At 39.9% G+C, this 18,184-nt stretch overlaps 1 protein-coding gene across 5 annotated transcripts in view; it reads right to left on the bottom strand.

The window, feature by feature from the left end:
* Positions 1–18,184, bottom strand: part of camsap1b (calmodulin regulated spectrin-associated protein 1b) — a 129,133-nt gene that overhangs the window by 61,872 nt on the left and 49,077 nt on the right. For all 5 annotated transcript variants that reach the window (XM_085965388.1, XM_085965386.1, XM_085965385.1 and 2 more), the window contains exons 2-3: positions 7,066–7,328; positions 4,028–4,189 (exon numbers count right to left, since the gene is read on the bottom strand). In XM_085965388.1, coding sequence (XP_085821514.1) covers positions 4,028–4,189; positions 7,066–7,328 — 425 coding nt within the window. The remainder of the gene's footprint in view (positions 1–4,027; positions 4,190–7,065; positions 7,329–18,184) is intronic.

Below are 18,184 nucleotides of genomic sequence, written 5' to 3'. Positions count from 1 at the left end.
CAAGCAACATGTCCATCTTTAATAAATAGCACCAAAAACTATCTAACTATAGTTTTCAAACTTTTTTCTGGCCTGTGCCCTATCAAAAGATTCTCCACCTCGTGGCCTTTTAGCTAAGGATGCTGATACTGGTAAAATTCCAAAAAGGTAGCTCTCTCTCTCTTTCCTTTGTAGACCTTTAAAATACATTAAAGGGAAAAGAAACCTTTGGCAACACAAATCATTTTTGGAGACAGCTTTGGCAATACAGGAGCTGTGGGATCTCCATTTGAGATCAGAGAATATAGTGAGGCCATCAATGTCAGTTGATAAAAAGGGACTAAAAGTGGAACTAAAGGCAAGAGGAGATCACTGCTGCTTGGACCCAAGACACATGAAGAAACACTGGCTTTGAATAATTGAAAGGAGGAAGAATTTCACTGCCCCAATGAAGACCATGTAGGAGGTCAAATTTTGGCGATTCAACCACTGCACTGAATGTGTGCAATTTGAAAGAATCCGATGTAGAGTGGGGCATTCTACATAACCACCACCTTCAATCTATAGCTTCACGCTTGGCGTTCGTGCAGTTTCTGCATTCAGCCGTGGCTCAAATGCTACCACTCTCGCCTCCGAGTCAGAAGGTTGTGGGTTCAAGTCCCACTCGAGAGACTTTAGCACAAAAATCTAGGCTGACACAACAGTGCAGTACTGAGGGAGTGCGGCACTTTCGGATGAAACGTTAAACGAAGCCCCATCTGCTCTCTCAGGTGGATGTAAAAGATTCCATTACACTATTTTGAAGAGCAGGTGTCCTGGCCAATATTTATCCCTCAACCAACATCACTAAAACAGATTATCTGGTCATTATCACATTACTGTTTATGGGAGCTTGCTGTGTGCAAATGGGCTGCCGCGTTTCCTACATTAGAACAGTGACTACACTCAAAAATACTTAATTGGCTGAAAAGCGTTTTGGAACATCCTGAGGTCGTGAAAAGCGCTGTGTAAACGCAAGTCTTTCCTTTTAATGCAGATGCCATAAATAACACAGAATAGTTAGGATTTAATTTTTTTAATTTTTTTTTTTAAATAGTTTTTCTAGTTAAAAAACATCAAATCATACATTCAAGGTCATTTCTGGTACAATATTGGGCCTGTGGCTCTGCTCTCAATAATAAAACCAACCACCTAAGAATGCGGAGTCAGCTTTAATAAGCGTCAACGTTTCCGAGCACTTGTCAGATCCACGTGATTTATAGCCACCAGGAATTTCAGTGATTCCCAATCATAGCCAACCACTAAACAAGCAGAGTTTTCAGCAAACAAATCATCCACCAGGTATTGAGCTGGATAGGGTGGGTTCCATTCTCCACAATCTTTCACTAATTCAGCTTCTCATGGGAAATATAAAGAACCTGGAAATGCTCATTTAAAAGCTTGTGCCTCCTGCACTTAAGTCATGAATTATTTATCAATTTTGTGTGAGCTGACAAAAATATTACTGTACGTAATCCTAACAGACAGCTAGATCTATATTATCTGACCAAATTAACCTCCAATTCATAACAGTATTGCAATCAGAAAAATAACTACTTCCGATTTAATGAAGAACTCCAGCAAGAAGCATTTCATGTGTGTGTCCTCTAATGTCATCCATGCATTTTTATCACTGCGATTTTATGGAGTCAGCTGACCAACAAACTGGCCTTTTGCCAATTGAGAGCGAGCAGGCTGAATGCTTATTGGACCAGCGATCTCCTGTTATTATTCACTGTTGCTATCGGTTGCTGAACAATGTGACAGGTAGCTATTCTATGTTGCTAAGCAAACATGGGAGTAACTACATCTTTACATAACACAGCAACACAACAAGAATAAGTATTATTAAGTGCATGGCAAAATCTATGCTTTTGATCGTTCCTAATTTAGAAATTAAATTTCATTTATTTTCTAAATTTCATTTAAGTGTCAACTTTTTCTGTATTTTTAACATTGGAAAATTGAAAAACTGAATTGCCTCCAGTGTGTGAATGTCTCCCTCGTATCTTGATCAGAACTGGACCAAGTGCTCTAGGTGTGGTCTGACCAGAGCACTGAACAGTTTGATCATGACTTTTTCTGACTTGTATTCTATTGTTTTTGCTAGATTCTGGTGCCTTTTCATTTCCAGTATTTTTTGGTTTTATTTCAGATTGACAGCATTTGTGTTTTTGTTTTACATCTTTAGAAAAAAAGAGAAACACCAAGCAAACTTGCATTTATATAGCACCTTTCACGCCCTCCGGACGTTGCAAAGTAGCCAATGCAGTACTCTTGAAGTGTTGTCACTTTTGTAATGTAGGCAAATGAGCGCGCCAATTTGTGCACAGCAAGGTCCCGCAAACAGTATAAGAACATAACATAAGAAATCGGAGCAGGAGTAGGCCATTCGGCCCTTCAAGCCTGCCCCGCCATTCAATAAGATCATGGCTGAACTTCTACATCAACTCCACTTTCCCACCCTATCCCCATATCCCTTGATTCCCTTAGTGCCTATCGCTCTAATGTCTTGAATATACTCATCAACTGAGCATCCACAGCTCTATGGGGCAGAGAATTTCAAAGGTTCACAACCCCGAGCGAAGAAATTTCTCCTCATTCTCAGTCTTAAATGGCCAACCCCTTATCCTGAGACTATGACTCCTAGTTCTAGCTTCTCCAGCCAGGGGAAACAGCCTCTCAGCATCTACCCCGTCAAGCCCTCTAAAGAATTTTATACGTTTCAATGAGCATACAAGATAAATGGACAGATAATGTTTTAGTAGAACAAAAACAGAAAATGCTGGAAATACTCAGCAGTTAGGCAGCATCCACAGAGAGAACAAATTAATTGATGTTTGAGGTGTGGACCCTTCATTAGAACTGGAGATAATGCACACAGTGTATTTAAACAGGAATAGAACAAAGGAAAAAACACACACACACACACAAGAAAAATACAATGAGATGCAAGTGCTTCAGTGGACATCTGGAGATGGTTAAATGGCAGGAGACAACAGAAGGCATGATGAGAGAAATCAAAGAAGTTAAAGACATTAAAAGGGACACAGAACATGTGAAAAGCTTAGGAGGTGGAAAATAAGACAGGTAGAAATGGAAGCACGAAAAAATACTGTGCAAGTAGGCAGTCTTCTTTAACCCTCCCACCCACCCAACTTCCGAGTTCCTGGAATAGTTGGTGTCAGAACCAACAACATAAAGAACAGGGATTAGGTCTTTCTAAGGGAGCATCGAGAGCTAGGAACTAAATTAAAAAGCAGAACCTCGAGGGCAGCAATCTCCGGATTACTATCTAAGCCTTGTGCTAATTAACATAGGGAGAAACAGATCAGGAAAGTGAATGCATAGCGGCGAGCAAGGTCCTAGTGGAAAGGATACACAGGACTATAGAAAGGATTTAACTACTGAGGGGGAGGAGGTTTCAGATAGGATATAATAGTAACCCAAAGAAAAGAAAAAAGGATGAGAGCAAAGATCAAAGTACCGAAAGATAACTCTGGGAACAGAAAAGGTTACAGGAACGAATAATAAAATATCTGATTTTAAAAAAGGAGTAATTAAAAATAAAGCACATCAAATTGCCAGTCATCATTAACTCATCTGCTCTCTCCAGATGTTGTCTAACCTGCTATGTGTTTTTCAGCATTTTCTGCTTTTGTTTCCGATTTCCAGCAACTGCAGTTTTTATTTTCCTGTTTTAGTGGTGTTGGTTGAGGGATAACTATTAGCCAGAACACCAGGAGAATCTAAGGCGACAGACGGGGCCTCAGCTTCACGTCTCATCCAAAAGACGGCACCATCAACAAAGTGCACTCCCTCAGTACTGTAGTGAAGCGACAGCTTAGATTATGTGCTGAAGTCTCTGGAGTGGTGCTTGAATTCGCACAGTTCGGAGTCAGAGGCGAGAGAGCTGCCACTGAGTGAAGGTTTAATTGGGTGGGACTGAACATGGAGGGTAAAAAACACAAGGTATCTACGTAAAGCAGCAAAGGTTTTGCACACTTACCTTATTTACCCAGAACACCATGGCATCTTCCAGATCATATGGTAATTCCTTTGAGGCACTGAATGTGGAAAAACGCTTCACAGAGGCCACTACCTTTTCAATGCTGATCATCTCTACTGTGTAAGCCATCATCAGTGCATCAATCAAAGCCATGTGGGCATTCTGTAGAGGCAGAAACAGTAGATTAGTAAATTACTTTTATAAAACCACTAGGTTTTGTGCGTCACTAGTAATGCTGAGATCCTCTGCAAACACAAATGGAATAATGTTCAAGTACAGCTTCAGATATCTGAAAACATCAGTGCTCAAATTCAGCACATTCTGCTGGACAAGACAGGTTCCAATACCAGTGTCCCCAACTTTCCCTATTTCCCAAGTTGTATTGTTGAAGTCAACAGCTATAAGCTCTGAACTCTTCACAACGATGGTTACAAATTGTAAAACAGAGCTTAAAATACATATTATAGGTACACAAAATGCTGGAAATACACAGTAGGTCCATCAACATGTAGAGGAAAAACAGGCTAATGATTTAGGTATGGATCCTTTGTCAGATCTGTATACAAGCATTTTAGTAGGGTTGAAAGAGGAAAGAAATAACAGATGCGCCATCTTAATTATTTTCACATGCTTTGTTCTTCTAGTGTCTTTTCATTGCCTCACTGAAGTGATTTAATATCATCCAACAGTTCCCTGTTTTTCTATTAAGCAGTTTGCAGATCACTCAACCATTAACTCGAGTGCAGTATGTTATTTCTTTCCCCTCCTCAACCATACTAAAATAGGTGCTTGTCTTTCAGTTCCCAGCTTTGATGAAATGTTAATCTGCCTTTTCTCTTTACAGATGCTGATGGCCTGTTGTGTATTTCCAGCATTTTCTGCTTTTGTTTCAAATTTCCAGCATTCTCAGATTTTTTTAATCTATATTTGTACCATTATATTTATACTTAGGTTTGCATGGTACTCCTTTTTTGCTTCTGCATCCAACATTTCACATGGATGACGTTAAAAATTACACATGAAAGATACAATGCAATAAGCATTTGGTAGTCAAATCATTAAAAACTCATTTAGTTTACAGCAATCTGAGAGCAATGACACAATAAAAACTTTGCAGTAAGTGCAATGAACTAAATGAGACGGTTGGTTGGGAAGAGAGTAAAGCAGTTTTATAACCTCAATTAGTATGTATGTGCCAAAAGCATCGCTCTACCAAAGCTCAGCACTAGCTTTTCCAACATTAATACACCCCAAGGAAATGCTGAGGCTCAGTGGCATTGAAAAACGTGAAAGGCTTGTTCATCATTAGTGGCTTCTCGCTCCTATCTCCTACTCAGTGCGTTGATGAACTGATGAAAGGATACTGGCATCAATGCGAGCTTTTGATAATTGTGTAAGTGTTGTAGAGCATCCTGAATAAGGCCATTTACTGCAATGTCTGGACATAATTATTGTAGTTGAATAGAGGCCACTCTACAAAATTCTCAGTTCCTTAAATCTTTATTTTAACAATTCATCCTGTCAGATTACAATAGAAGAGAGCGAGCGAGCTTTTAAATTTCAGTGCTATTATTTGCAGGGGCAGCACAAACATTTATGACATGAAACTGGCTTGAGGAAGGGAATAATTGAAAACAATAGCAATAAATGACATATGCAAAATAGTTAAGAAAAATCTCACTAGAGGTTTGATTTAAGAGTAAGAATATTGCCCATGACATAGACAGAAATAAGGAATGTAAATCATAAACCACTTCAAAGTATTTCCAACAGATTTCAGAAATTGGTCCCTATTCCAACATTCTGTTCATTTTAAATACAAAAAGAGCAAGTGCAGAGATCATCATGGTGACACAAGCAGCAAACAGTAGGCAATTTTACATTATTGCAGTGGCATCATCTCCGACCATGCAGGTCTAACACAATCGGCAGCACTAGCAAATATAAGCTTATGGGCGTCCATGCTGCCGACAGCAGCAGGAACCCATTTCTTTCCCTGGTCTCCCGCTATACCACTGGTTAAGCCAGTTCACGGAGAGAACTCAAGAGTAACACATTTAGGTCCCTGCCCTAAACGTGAAGCAGGGTGGGCACCAACAGATACAAGGACACGCTCAACTCATCGTACAAGCGATACGCGGTAGTGTCAGCTGGTATGGGCATCAGTGTGTGGATCTCTTGAAGGAAAAATGGCAACAGCAGAAATGTGACCAGCAACAGCCTATGAACCACAGAAGACTGCGTTAGTCTGTGAAACATTCAGGAGAGGTTTCCTCTCAGATTGGCCGTAATAGTCATCAGCACACATATCCACACCAATTCCCTTTCCAAAAAGAGTGCTCAACTTTGAGTACACAAACGACTACCACCACACACTTAAAATATTCACTGCTTCATTGTATTCAATGTGACAAATTTCTACTCATCCCCCAAAAATTACTTTCTGATCATATTTTAAACCAAGACTGTGGTACAATTAAAGCACTTACAGGAAACTCTCTGGTATCCGGCACCAACGGAACCAGGATGGTGCCGGTTGATTAAAAATTCCGGATGACGGAGAGGGTTATCTACCGAGGCTATTTTTAACAAACAAAGAGTCAGACTCCTGTGATTGAGGTGTTCGGACTTCCTACAGCGCCAAGAAGCCGAGTAGTGGCAGTTTGGAGAACTACCCCCACTGACTAACTCGGCCACTGCGGGAGACTTGGACTCTGACTCGGCAACATTTCCAGTTATTGAGATGTTTTCGGAGTATGAATTTTGCCGGTTAATAGAGAATTCCGGATATTTAGGTGCCGTTTAAACGAGAGTTTCCTGTATACCAAAAGACTTTAGTATAATGAAATTGACATATAATTACATACAGGACAGTTGTTTCTCTGCTATGCATTATTTTGCTTTTTCTGACAGGAAGCTAATTTAAGAATTCATGAAATGATAACCAAATTTGCTCAGAAATACTAGATAGCCACCAATATAAACAATTAAAATAAAACTCAAATGTCTGTGGAAAAAGCAGAATTTCTCTCACTCACCATTTTGACTGGACACTGTGTGAGGTCTGATTCTGAAACCGGTACATCATCACTCTCCATGACGTAAATGCCTTTGCGAGATAATGCTTGAGTGACAGGCTGGTGACCCTGCAAGGCGGCCACCTGATCCCCTTTCAAAATTAAGCTGCAGACGCGACAATAGAGTTCACTTGACAGCAGCAGTTTGATGACGGGTGGTTTAATGTGCTCCTGTTCATACTGGTCTGTGTAGAAAGCATCCCTTAAATCCTCTGGGATATTATCTGCAATGAAGCGCAAAAGTGATTAGGAGAATCTACACACATTTACAGCTGCGAATCACATTTAGTGTTACCGGAAAATGAATTTGCCATTTCTGTCCCAAGTATAGATTTCTACTGACACAAAAACAGTCAGTTCAGAGTCCCATTCCTTGGGCTTGACAGATACTGAAATCTGTAAAACAATATATTAAAATAGATATAATCATTCCAGAGCATTCAGTTTTAAGGAATTTACTAATGCCCTTCGTTCTAAAGTAGCATCTAGCACTGATTCTCATTTCTATGCATATTTAAAGCAAATATATTCAAATTGCCCAACACAGACTTGAGGAAATCTACTGAAGATGAGACCTAGCTAATTTGGGACTTTAAAAATAACCTAACAACTTTCATATACAGTACATAGTGCCTTTCACATAATAAAACATCCCAAGGCACTTGAACAAGGATGGCAGAAGTGGGAGAAAAGTTTGGGAAGTCCAGTGTGGAGGGGAATGGTGACTGGAGGCTCTACGAACAACCATGGCATGGAAACACAACAGTAGACCAGAAAGTGCAAGCTGGGATGGAGGGCTCAAGAAGACAGCAAAGGAAAGGTGAAGTGAAAACATGAAATTGAGGAGGGGGATTTTGAAGTTCATACACTGGGGTAAGGGAAGCCAACAGAGTTCAGAGAGCACAGGAACAATAGTTGTACAGGATTTAGTATGAAATAGGATACAAGAAACAGAGATTTGGAACAGTTGGAGATCATGTAGCGTGCAAAAGAAAGCTGGAGAGATTGTTGAGAAATCAGGCTTCGAGGTGCAAGGTAGGGATGAAGCCAGGTGATATTCCAGGTGGATCTAAGTGGTGTGGTGACTGACTGAATGTAGGATTAAAAGCTCAGCTCCAGGTCATTATATTCTCAGGTTCAGCCCGTGTGTGCAGCCAGGAAGGGGGGTGGGGTGGCGATGGGATCAGCAATTCATTTTAGGCCCAGTTAGCTTTTCTGGAACTTCCATCTCATTTACATCAAAGTCATTAATTTTACAAAGTGTTACAAAGTATTTACAGTACAGAAATAGGCCATGCCAGAATTTCTGCTCCACACGAGCCACTAGGTTATCACTCTTTGGGGAAGGTATGTTGCTTATGTCTACCCTTTTGAATATTTGGAAGAAATACTCATTCAGAATATTGACTATCTGCGCTAGTCTTCAGTTTCAAGTCCATTTCAATCTTTTATGGTTCTTGCTCCTTCTCTTACTGCCCTCTTGCAGTAGAAGTACTGAAAACATCTCTTACTGTTACGTTTTGCCCTTACAACTATTACATAGAATTTACGGCACAGAAACAGGTCATTCGGGCCAACTGGTCCATGTCCTCCACACAAATGTTTTTTCTACATCTCTCTTTACCTTTCTCATCACCCTTTTAATATGTTTCTGTATGTTCATGATGGATACATTTGTAATGTTGACTTTGTATTAGATTACGATTACGGGTATTTTTGGGTGGAATTTTGGGTACAGATTGTGTACACACACAACTACATTAACAGCAAGAGTATGGTAAGTGGATTTGATACAAACAGCACCACTCTTCCCTCTGTCCAATATAAATAGCTGAAGCATCAGATTCCAATAAATATCAGCAAAGGCAAATCTAAGTCGTAGAATTATATAGCACAGAAAGAGGCCATTCGGCCCATGGTGCCTGTGCCGGCTCTTTGAAAGAGCGATCCAATTCGTCCCATTCCCCTGCTCTTTATCCATAGCCCTGTATTTTTTTTCCCCTTCCAGTATTTATCCAATTCCCATTTGAAAATTACTACGGAATCTGCTTCCAACACTCTTCCAGGCAATGCATTCCGGATCACAACGGCTCGCTGCCTAAAACAACTTCTCATCTCCCCTCTGATTCTTTTGTTAATTACCTTAAATCTGTGACCTCTTGTTACCGACCCTCCTGCCAACAGAAATAGTTTCTCCCTCTTTACTCTATAAAAACCCCTCATTTGTCTTTTGTGTATGTAGCCAGGGATTTGTTTGTACTTTTTAAAGCTCTTATCTTCTGAGCAACACATTCCAAAATAGTTGTGAAAATAGCAACAAATTTCTTGCATTTTTTTTGCTACATGTAATACTTGAATATTACCATTTATAGAAAAAAAACAATTACTAGGAACTATCATCTGCTTCCATCAAATTAAGAAACCTGAAGCATTCAGCAGACTGAATGAATTAGGGGATCGAAATGCATCTATGATAAAAAGAGTAGACCTATATATAGGTGGCAATGCTAAGTAGATAAGAGCTTTAAAAAGTACAAACAAATCCCTGGCTTTGTATCTTAAGTAGGGTTGCAAAATTCTGGGAATTTTTAAAAGAGGAAACTTTCCATGGGAATTTAGAGTTTTTTTTGCACACTGATGGTTTTTGTCTCTGACCCTTATATTATCTTTGTCGTCAAAATAGACATACTGTTCCGTACAAATAAAAACAGGCTTTCAAAACTTTATTTAGGTTATAATTTTGAACTTTATTGAACCCCCACAAAAAAGACCCATCTAAAATAAAATAAAAAGAGCGTCAGCTTATTTAGTCTGTAATTTGTCCTTATTTTGTCCCTTTGAGTCTTCTACTCATGAGTCTTCTGAGTCTTCTACTCCTCATTGCTCCTCCTGATTCTCTGACTCTGGCTCTGACGTGTCCATTTCCTCCTCTGTGTCAGTGTCTAGCTGTGTGGTGGACACTTTTGTATCTGGCTCAATAAGTTGTAGGTTCGCCCGGATAGCCACCAGTTTCTCCACTCTCTTGTTAGTCAGCCTGTTGCGCACCTTTGTATGCGTATTCCCAAAAAGTGACCAGTTTCGTTCAGAGGCCGCTGATGAAGGTGGGATTTGGAGTATCACCGATGCAATAGGTGACAGGGCCTCAGATGCACAAAGTCCCTTCCACCAGGTATGTGCACTGATATGCTTGCATGACTCCCATATCCCATCCCCATTCCAAAGACCTTGCTTGGTAGAGAACTTTGCCAGACTTCCCAGAACTTTGCCCACATCCAGATTGAGATGGTGAGAGGGGGTAGAAATCACACTAAGCGCTGTTGATCTGTTCTCCAGAAAGTATTGGTCTCCCAACATGCTTTGGGTCCAGCATGTATGCTGCAGCATGAATCGGCTTGACACAAAATTCTTGATGCGTCTGTATGAATTGAACAATTGCCTTCTCCTCTGCTTTGAGCAGCAGGGATGTGGGTAGGGCAATGCTGATTTGTTCTTTTAAATCAGTAAAAAGCCTGAGAACATCTGACAAGACAGCGTCATCTCCTTCAATCTGAGCAATTGCAGATGCTACTGGTGAGAGTAGTTTAAGGCTGCTAACCACTCTCTCCCAAAACACATCATCCAGCAGTATTTTCTTGATGGTGGTTTCCATATCCCCAGACTGGGATATTGCCATTTCTTGCAGCGACTCCTTACCCTCCAGAAGGCTGTTGTACATTATGACAACACCACCCCATCTAGTGTTGTTGGGCAGCTTCAGTGTGGTGTTCTTGTTCTTTGTCATTTGCTTGGAGTTGTAGGTTGCTGCAACTACCTGTTTTCCCCTGACATACTTAACAACTTGCTTGGCTCTCTTGTACAGTGCTTCCATGGTTCTCAAACCCATGATGTCCTTGAGGAGCAGGTTAAGCCCATGAGCTGCGCACCCAATAGACGTAATATGAGTGACGTTGTTGCATTTGGATAAATGCTGCTGCATCTTTGTGGCATTCTTTACATATGGCTTTCTACAGTGTTTGCACATGTACACAGTCTTTCCATCTTTAATGCCTGGGGTAAAATGCTTCCACACATCCGACGGTAAACGTGGCATTGTTCTATGCAGAGAAATAAAGGGCATTCATCTCTGTGTCGAACTGCGGTCGATCAGCACGATTGCAACAGGGTGAGTACATTTTTGCTGATGCTCCATGTGATGGAAGCATGACCTGTACACACACGACGCTACATCACCAATAGTGTATTATTTTGTATATTTTAAATTGAAGGACAACAGAGTTCAACAAGTAACTGGTTTATTTGGTATAAAGTCTGATTTACTTACTGCATCATCACAACATCAGCAGAAAACAAAATGACTTCCCTCAGGACCCCTAACCTGGATCTTAAAAAAACTATAGCAGTCTTACAGATGCCTGCAGGCCAATCACAATTCGATATGCAAATATTACAAATAGAGGGAGCTAATCACTCATCCACTCAATCAGGATACATTTGTTCACAGTCACACACAAAACTTGTAATTATTAAAACAAGCCAAGTAAGAAGATAAACATATATTGATTAAGAAATTCCTTAATAATTAAGATTCCATCTCTGTTAGTAATTTTAAGAGAGGACCTGTGGGAAAAAAAGAAATACAAAAAAAACAATATTATGCTAGCATGTGCTTTTTTGGGCAAAATTCCCCAAATTCCCAAGCTAAACTTCCCGTGGAAAATTTCCGGAAATTTCCCGGAAACTTTCCACCCCTTTGCAACCCTAATCTTAATGCATAGAATATAAAAGCAGGGAGTAACGTTGAACTGGTACAAGACCATAGTCAGCCTTCAGCTGGAATACTGTATAGACATCTTTGGATCCTATTATAGGAAGGATTGAAAAACGGAGTGGAAAAGGATCAGCATAGATTCACACGGATATTACCATGGACGAGGGGTTACAATTATGGAGAAACTTAACTTAGGTTTTTCCCCACTAGAGCTGAAAAGGTTGACGAGTGGCCTGAAGTAAAATAATTAGCTAAAGTAATTGGTAGAAGGATTAGAGGGGAGAGGAGGAGGAGAATTTTTTCACCCGGAGGGTGGTGGGAGTCTGGACCTCACTGTCTGAAAGGGTAGCAGAGACCGAGCCCTCTACACACTTGGATATGCACTTAACCTATAAGGTTACGGACCAAGAGTTGGAAAGTGGGATTAGGCGAGATAGCCTTTTCAGCCGGGACAGACATGATGGGCTGAATGGCCTCCTTCTGTGCCATCAATTTTATGATTCTATGATGAGAGAATAGTGAATAATGAACCAGAATTTATAGCATTTTCATTCATTTAAAAAATGCTGCTGAAACTCAAAGAAAACAAGAGCTATGGATCAAAACAAAATAAAATTCAACTCATGCAGGAACAATGTGTAGACAAAAAATCTTAGCAAGCTTCCTACATTAAAAAGCCAAAAACTAATTTTATTTCACAAGTTACCAAGGAACCAGGTTTGAAGGGGTTTACCAATCCAAATGAAGGTAGCATACAGAATTGAAGTGTCAGTCACCAAAACATTCTGGGCTAATAACTTTGTTGACCAACGTTAACTCAGCCCTTGCACTATTTGGGTCAATAAAGTTCCAAAAGAGCTTCCTGATGTCATCAGCAATGATAGTACCTGTATAAGCAAACATTCTACTCTCCTCCCTCCAAAAATATCTTTGTAGCAATTTGCTTTTTTCTAAAAAAAAAGTTACTGATGACAATCCTTCTAATTACCAGCTATTTACAAAAAGTCAAAAACAGTTGTTGCAATCACACAAGAATTACTAGAACCTCACTTACAACTCCATGTACAGTTAGTTTTAAAATTTCAAGTCACTTGCAATCTCATCAAGCCTTCAACTGAAAAATTCTGCAATACCGATCATTGCAATTCCCCTTAAATTGTTACTGATCACCCAGAATTTATTTTATATTCTAGAATTACTACAGAACAGCAACAATAATTCTAATCATTTGAGTTCTCTTGAGGTTATTCCTGCGTTGAGAGCAAATGCCAGTTACATTCCATTAAAGGGGAAGTGAACTGATTTTGGGGGGGGGTGAGTAATTTGAGCAAGAAGTGCTAAAGCAAGAAGCAAAAAGGGTTAAATTTCCAAGCTATATGTACTCACTACACTTGCCTCGGGCAACATGTTATGCCATTTAGTGTAGAAATAATTAAACCAAATAATATTTAGTTTTGATCACAATAGCATATACTAAATGCATTCTCAGTATTTATGGTTAACCAGAGTCCAATTCTATTTGCATGCCAGACTTAGCAATATTATAAACCTGGCGCATGCATAGTTTATTTTCAGCAAAACAATGGTAAAGATATGGAATTTGTGACCAAGGCCAAAGACAGTGACTTCAGTCTTCACTGGTCTTCTGCTTAACTGGAGGAAACTGCAATTCACCCAAGACTGGTCTCAGAAAAGCAGTCTGACAACAGAGACTGTGGAGTGATCAAGAAAGATGGTGGAGTGGTAGAGCTGGTTGTCATCAGCATATGGGTGGAAGCTAAGCCCTTGTCTATGGATGATGTTGCAGCATGCGGATAAGGAAAAGGAGGTCAAAAACAGGGGACTCCGGAGGTAACAGCGTTTGGGGGGGGGGGGGGGGGGGGGGGGGGCGAGAAGAGAACCTACGATTGGATAGGTGAGTGGAACTAAACTAGAGCAGTCCCATTGAGTTGGACAATGGAGGAGAGGGAACCATTTAAATGTCAACTAGCATGGGGGTCAGGGAGGCACAAAGGTTCAGGGTTAGAGCAGGAGGGGTGGGGTGTGTTTGGCTTAATCGTAGATCTCAATCTTAGTGACAGAAGTACAAGAGACCCTCAGAGATATTTGGTAATGGAGAAAGTAAGCTAGGAGTTGTCACCGCCCATGAGCCACTGCTCATAAAGAGGCAATGGATGTCTCAAAGGGCCCTTCAGAGAATGCCAAGAAAGGCACGGAACATACCCGTGGGCTTACTCAAGGGGTATTCAAGTCTGGGACAGCAGCAAAAAAGTAAGGCGGCAGGGGAATAGAGGGAAGGAGAAGGCCTTGTAGTGGCCGCCTCTCTCTTTCATTCCCCAGCACATCTGCTAAAGGTCTCGGTACCAGTTAAGGCCTTCAGTGGGAGATTAGTTGAAACCTTTGAGGTTCTTCTTTCCCTTTAATACAGCTCCCATCACTTCAGATGCTGTAGTGCCGATCCTGCTGCACACTGCTAGAATTTCCCTCAAAGCTGCTAGCAGGAATCTAGCTGTGAGTCACCATGAAGGTGTAATGACCCCGAACGCAAGAAACTGCAAGATCAGGGCGCAACGTATGTCCTGCAGGCACAGGAAGGAGATAATTCAGCCCTCGTTTCACTGAACGTGCTGTAGATTATTGGTTTAGCATTCAGTTATCAGATGTTGAACTAGCTGACTACTTTTGGTAATTCCAAAACCATGCTTGGAATTCAAAGCATGCTTAGTCTTTGAAATTCATCAGGACTCTCAAGTTGGCTGAGATCCAAACCAACCTGACGTGCGAAAGCTCCAATCCTAAACATGGCCCAACCAAGGCCCTAACTGCTCCTGCCTTTCTGTTGTCACTTCCCGTACAAAACTTTATTTTGTTCTTACATAAGAAGTGACTTAAAGAAATGTATGCAAATTTTGCTGAACCAAAACCACATGCTGCATGCTCAATCTCTCGCTCATCCCTCTCCCCATAATGTAAATTTCATCCAAAATACCTCCTTTGTTTAATCCTACTGTGGTCTACTTCATGCCCATCTTCCAATTGTCAATACTTGCACACTCATTGAGAAAAAGCTTTATTCTACCTAGTCTTTAACATAGCATCACACAATCACTACTCTTTGGCCAAAAGGACTACAGTTACATGGCTTGCACTGTAAAATTTCTATGAACTGTATTTCACCAATTTACATAAAGAAATAACTTCTGATCACTTTGACAGTTCAACGCAGTAATAAACTGATCATGTACGTTAATGAGATAATACTACAAGGGCATGTTAATTTTAATAATTCAACACTTAAAATTAGCCCACTTGTGAATTAAGGTTTTTTACCGGGGACATTCTTCAAGAACTGAGATTACATAGCAGAGATATGGAAAGTTAGCAAATACAACATGCTCAACAATTCTACAAATTTGATATAAATGTTACTTTAAAAATGAACATAATTAACATAAAACAATAGTGAAACAATTTATCCTATATTAATTTTACTGATTTAAGATAAATGAAAGGTAAACCTAACAGGTCTTCCATTACTTATTGGATATGGAGGTACATTTTGTCATCAGCAGGAACACCTTAACCTGTTCCAGAATTGCAAAAATGTTGACCTCAATATTTTCTAATTACCCGCCGATTTATTAAACTCAAACATCCAAGTAAAGTGAGAAAGCTGTTGGCTATAAACAGCCATTGAGATTTCTGATCAAAAGGAATTAGGTTACCATTGCTCAGCTAACAAGGTTATGATTGCTCACCCAGAGGGCTGATCAGAACAACAGTAGAATTATAAATTGGCAGGAAATGGATGGGCATACAATCATCATTCCTGTAGGGGGCAATGATTTAATTATAACATATTAAAAATGATCTCAGCATATTTCAAAATTGCTTTAGGTTTGCTCAAATGCTGACATTTCAGTCACATCCTGGGACAAAACTAACTTAACTTGGACAAGGTTCATTTTTGTAGTTATGCCATTTTAGATTTCTACTGACTACTGAGTCACAAGACAACTTCATGCAATAAAGCTCAATTGGTCACACTGCATCAAAATGGCTAAGTATCTCGAACTCATCCCCACCTTCACTACACTCTAGGTTCCACTAGCTAATTCAAAAATGCTACAGGTAAAATCTGCTTATCATATTTCTGTGGATAAATTTTCCTGCAAAGCAAGTTATCATTTGCTTTCCTTGAAAAATGCTTTGTAAATCTCTGCCTATATTAGCAGAATATTCAATCTTCTAAACACAATCTGAGTCCATGGCATGCTTCAATACAGCTCAGAATAAAAGATGTTCCTATATATTTTTAGGCATGGTATGTTGTTACCACTCATAAAAATGGAACAAAAGTTAACAAAAAAACACACACACACCTCAACTGCATACTGGTGTAGCTTGTTATTCTAGTTCCAAACCCAACCCTAGCCTAAATCATAGGAGTTTTGAACTAGGAAAGTGTTGCCAATGTTTTAATAAGATTTGTCAAGCAAAGCTTCATAGTCCTTCAAGTCTTACACCACCCTACCCAATGTGCACGCCATTTAAGTTAAGATTCAGATATTTACATTTTATGCTGCCACAGCCTTGAACAAACTTCCAACTATTTACAGTAGTACAATATGCCTGTACATATCCAGGTCAACCTAGATTTTTTTTTATTTTTTTTTTATAAAAACAGTAATAGTTTAAACAGCTTCTAAAGACTGCTCGGCCTTAAAATGATCATAGCTACTGGATTCATGCTACTGCTAAATATATTAGCCATATTGGCCTGTTTGAAGAACAGCAATGCAACCTCATTCAATTTGGCTGTACAGTTGCCAATCTGATGTACTGTCTCGTAAAATACTAAGTAATGAGACCTGTTGAAAGATGTACAGGAAACTTTTTTTTTAATCCGGCACCGACGTGGTGGCGGTTGATCAAAAAGTCCGGATTACAGAGAGGTGTACTTACCAAGGTACAAGAGCCCTGTACACGGCCGCAGGTGCAGGAGCCCCGATTACACGGCACTTGTGCAGGAACCCCGGTTACACGGCCACAGATCCAGGGGTCCCGGTTACACGGCCACTAATATATAGTAAAACTTACCTGAACCTACTCCTGAATTTTGCCGGTTCAGAGAGATTTCCGGATATTTAGGTGCCAGTTAAGAGAGTTTCCTGTACCTTCATACTGCTTCAGCTTCACAACTGCAGTAGAACTACAAACGATATGAAGCGCAATTTAAAAATTCTTGGACAGTGACCTTTTTCATGTTTGTTTGAACTTTAATTCTAGGTAAAAGGCAACTGACCGATCAGCTCTTCAACATGAATAATTAAACTGCAATTGGGCGCTATTGAGCAGAACTGTGCACATGAATAGCCATGCACAGAACTCTGCTTGTTCTGACTAAAGAACAAAATGAAGCCAATAAAAAAAATGCAGGTCTACCGGCTTCACATCATTCTAAGCAGGCAGTAAAATCAAATTTGTGCACTCTTAATAGCTGGAATGCTCCCTTGCAGATTCAATGAATAAATTCACCTTGTACTGGGTTATTCAGATGTACAGACCTGTAAGGTCCCAGGTTTGACCCACGTGTGCCAAGTTTACCAATCTCAGCTGGAGTGGCTTTAAATGGAAGGTCAATATGCTTGACCCTGGTTGCAATACACTGCTGGAGGCAAATGTGTGGATGTAAAACAAAGACAGAATCAAGCTTAAAGTAATATCTCCTGATTTAATAGTCTGCCAACAGTATCCATCTAGGCTCGCATTTAAAGAATGACCACTTGGGCAACGTACAAAACAGATGCTGGCACACAGAACCATAATTCAACAGAAGGCAGGCAAGAATAGGGAGCAAAAAAACCAAACTCAACTTATTATTTCACATTTAGAAGCAGTCTAAAATGTTTGAATCTTGCTGAATTACTTCCGAAAATGCATTATCATAAAAAATTTACATTTCTAGAACCGATGTGAAACATTGGCAGTAGAAAATAGTCAAAAATGCAATCATTGGGCATCTGCAAGGGAATCATCAAGAGGTCCCCCCAAAGTCATAACATTTCTGTTCATCAGACTTATAAATATTTGGGTCTTTGCTGAATAACATTATTTCTTTTGTTGTACAATAATACATTCTCTTCAATGACAGCAATATTTTTCCTTGGGTCACAAATATTGCCTTTCGGAAATTGGTATCAGGGGTACCTAGAACGGTTAATATTTTAGGGGGTTTATGAGAATCTGCCAATATTTGTTAAGCTCCCCCATACAGAAAAGTTGGAAAACTATCGTTCTAATGTAACATGA

The sequence above is a fragment of the Somniosus microcephalus genome, chromosome 23, assembly GCF_052327205.1.
Source record: "Somniosus microcephalus isolate GS21.2 chromosome 23, FLI_Smic_1.0, whole genome shotgun sequence".
Taxonomy (NCBI): domain Eukaryota; kingdom Metazoa; phylum Chordata; class Chondrichthyes; order Squaliformes; family Somniosidae; genus Somniosus; species Somniosus microcephalus.
The sequence above is the reverse complement of the archived record's forward strand: the minus strand, read 5'-3'. Positions and strand labels throughout refer to the sequence as shown.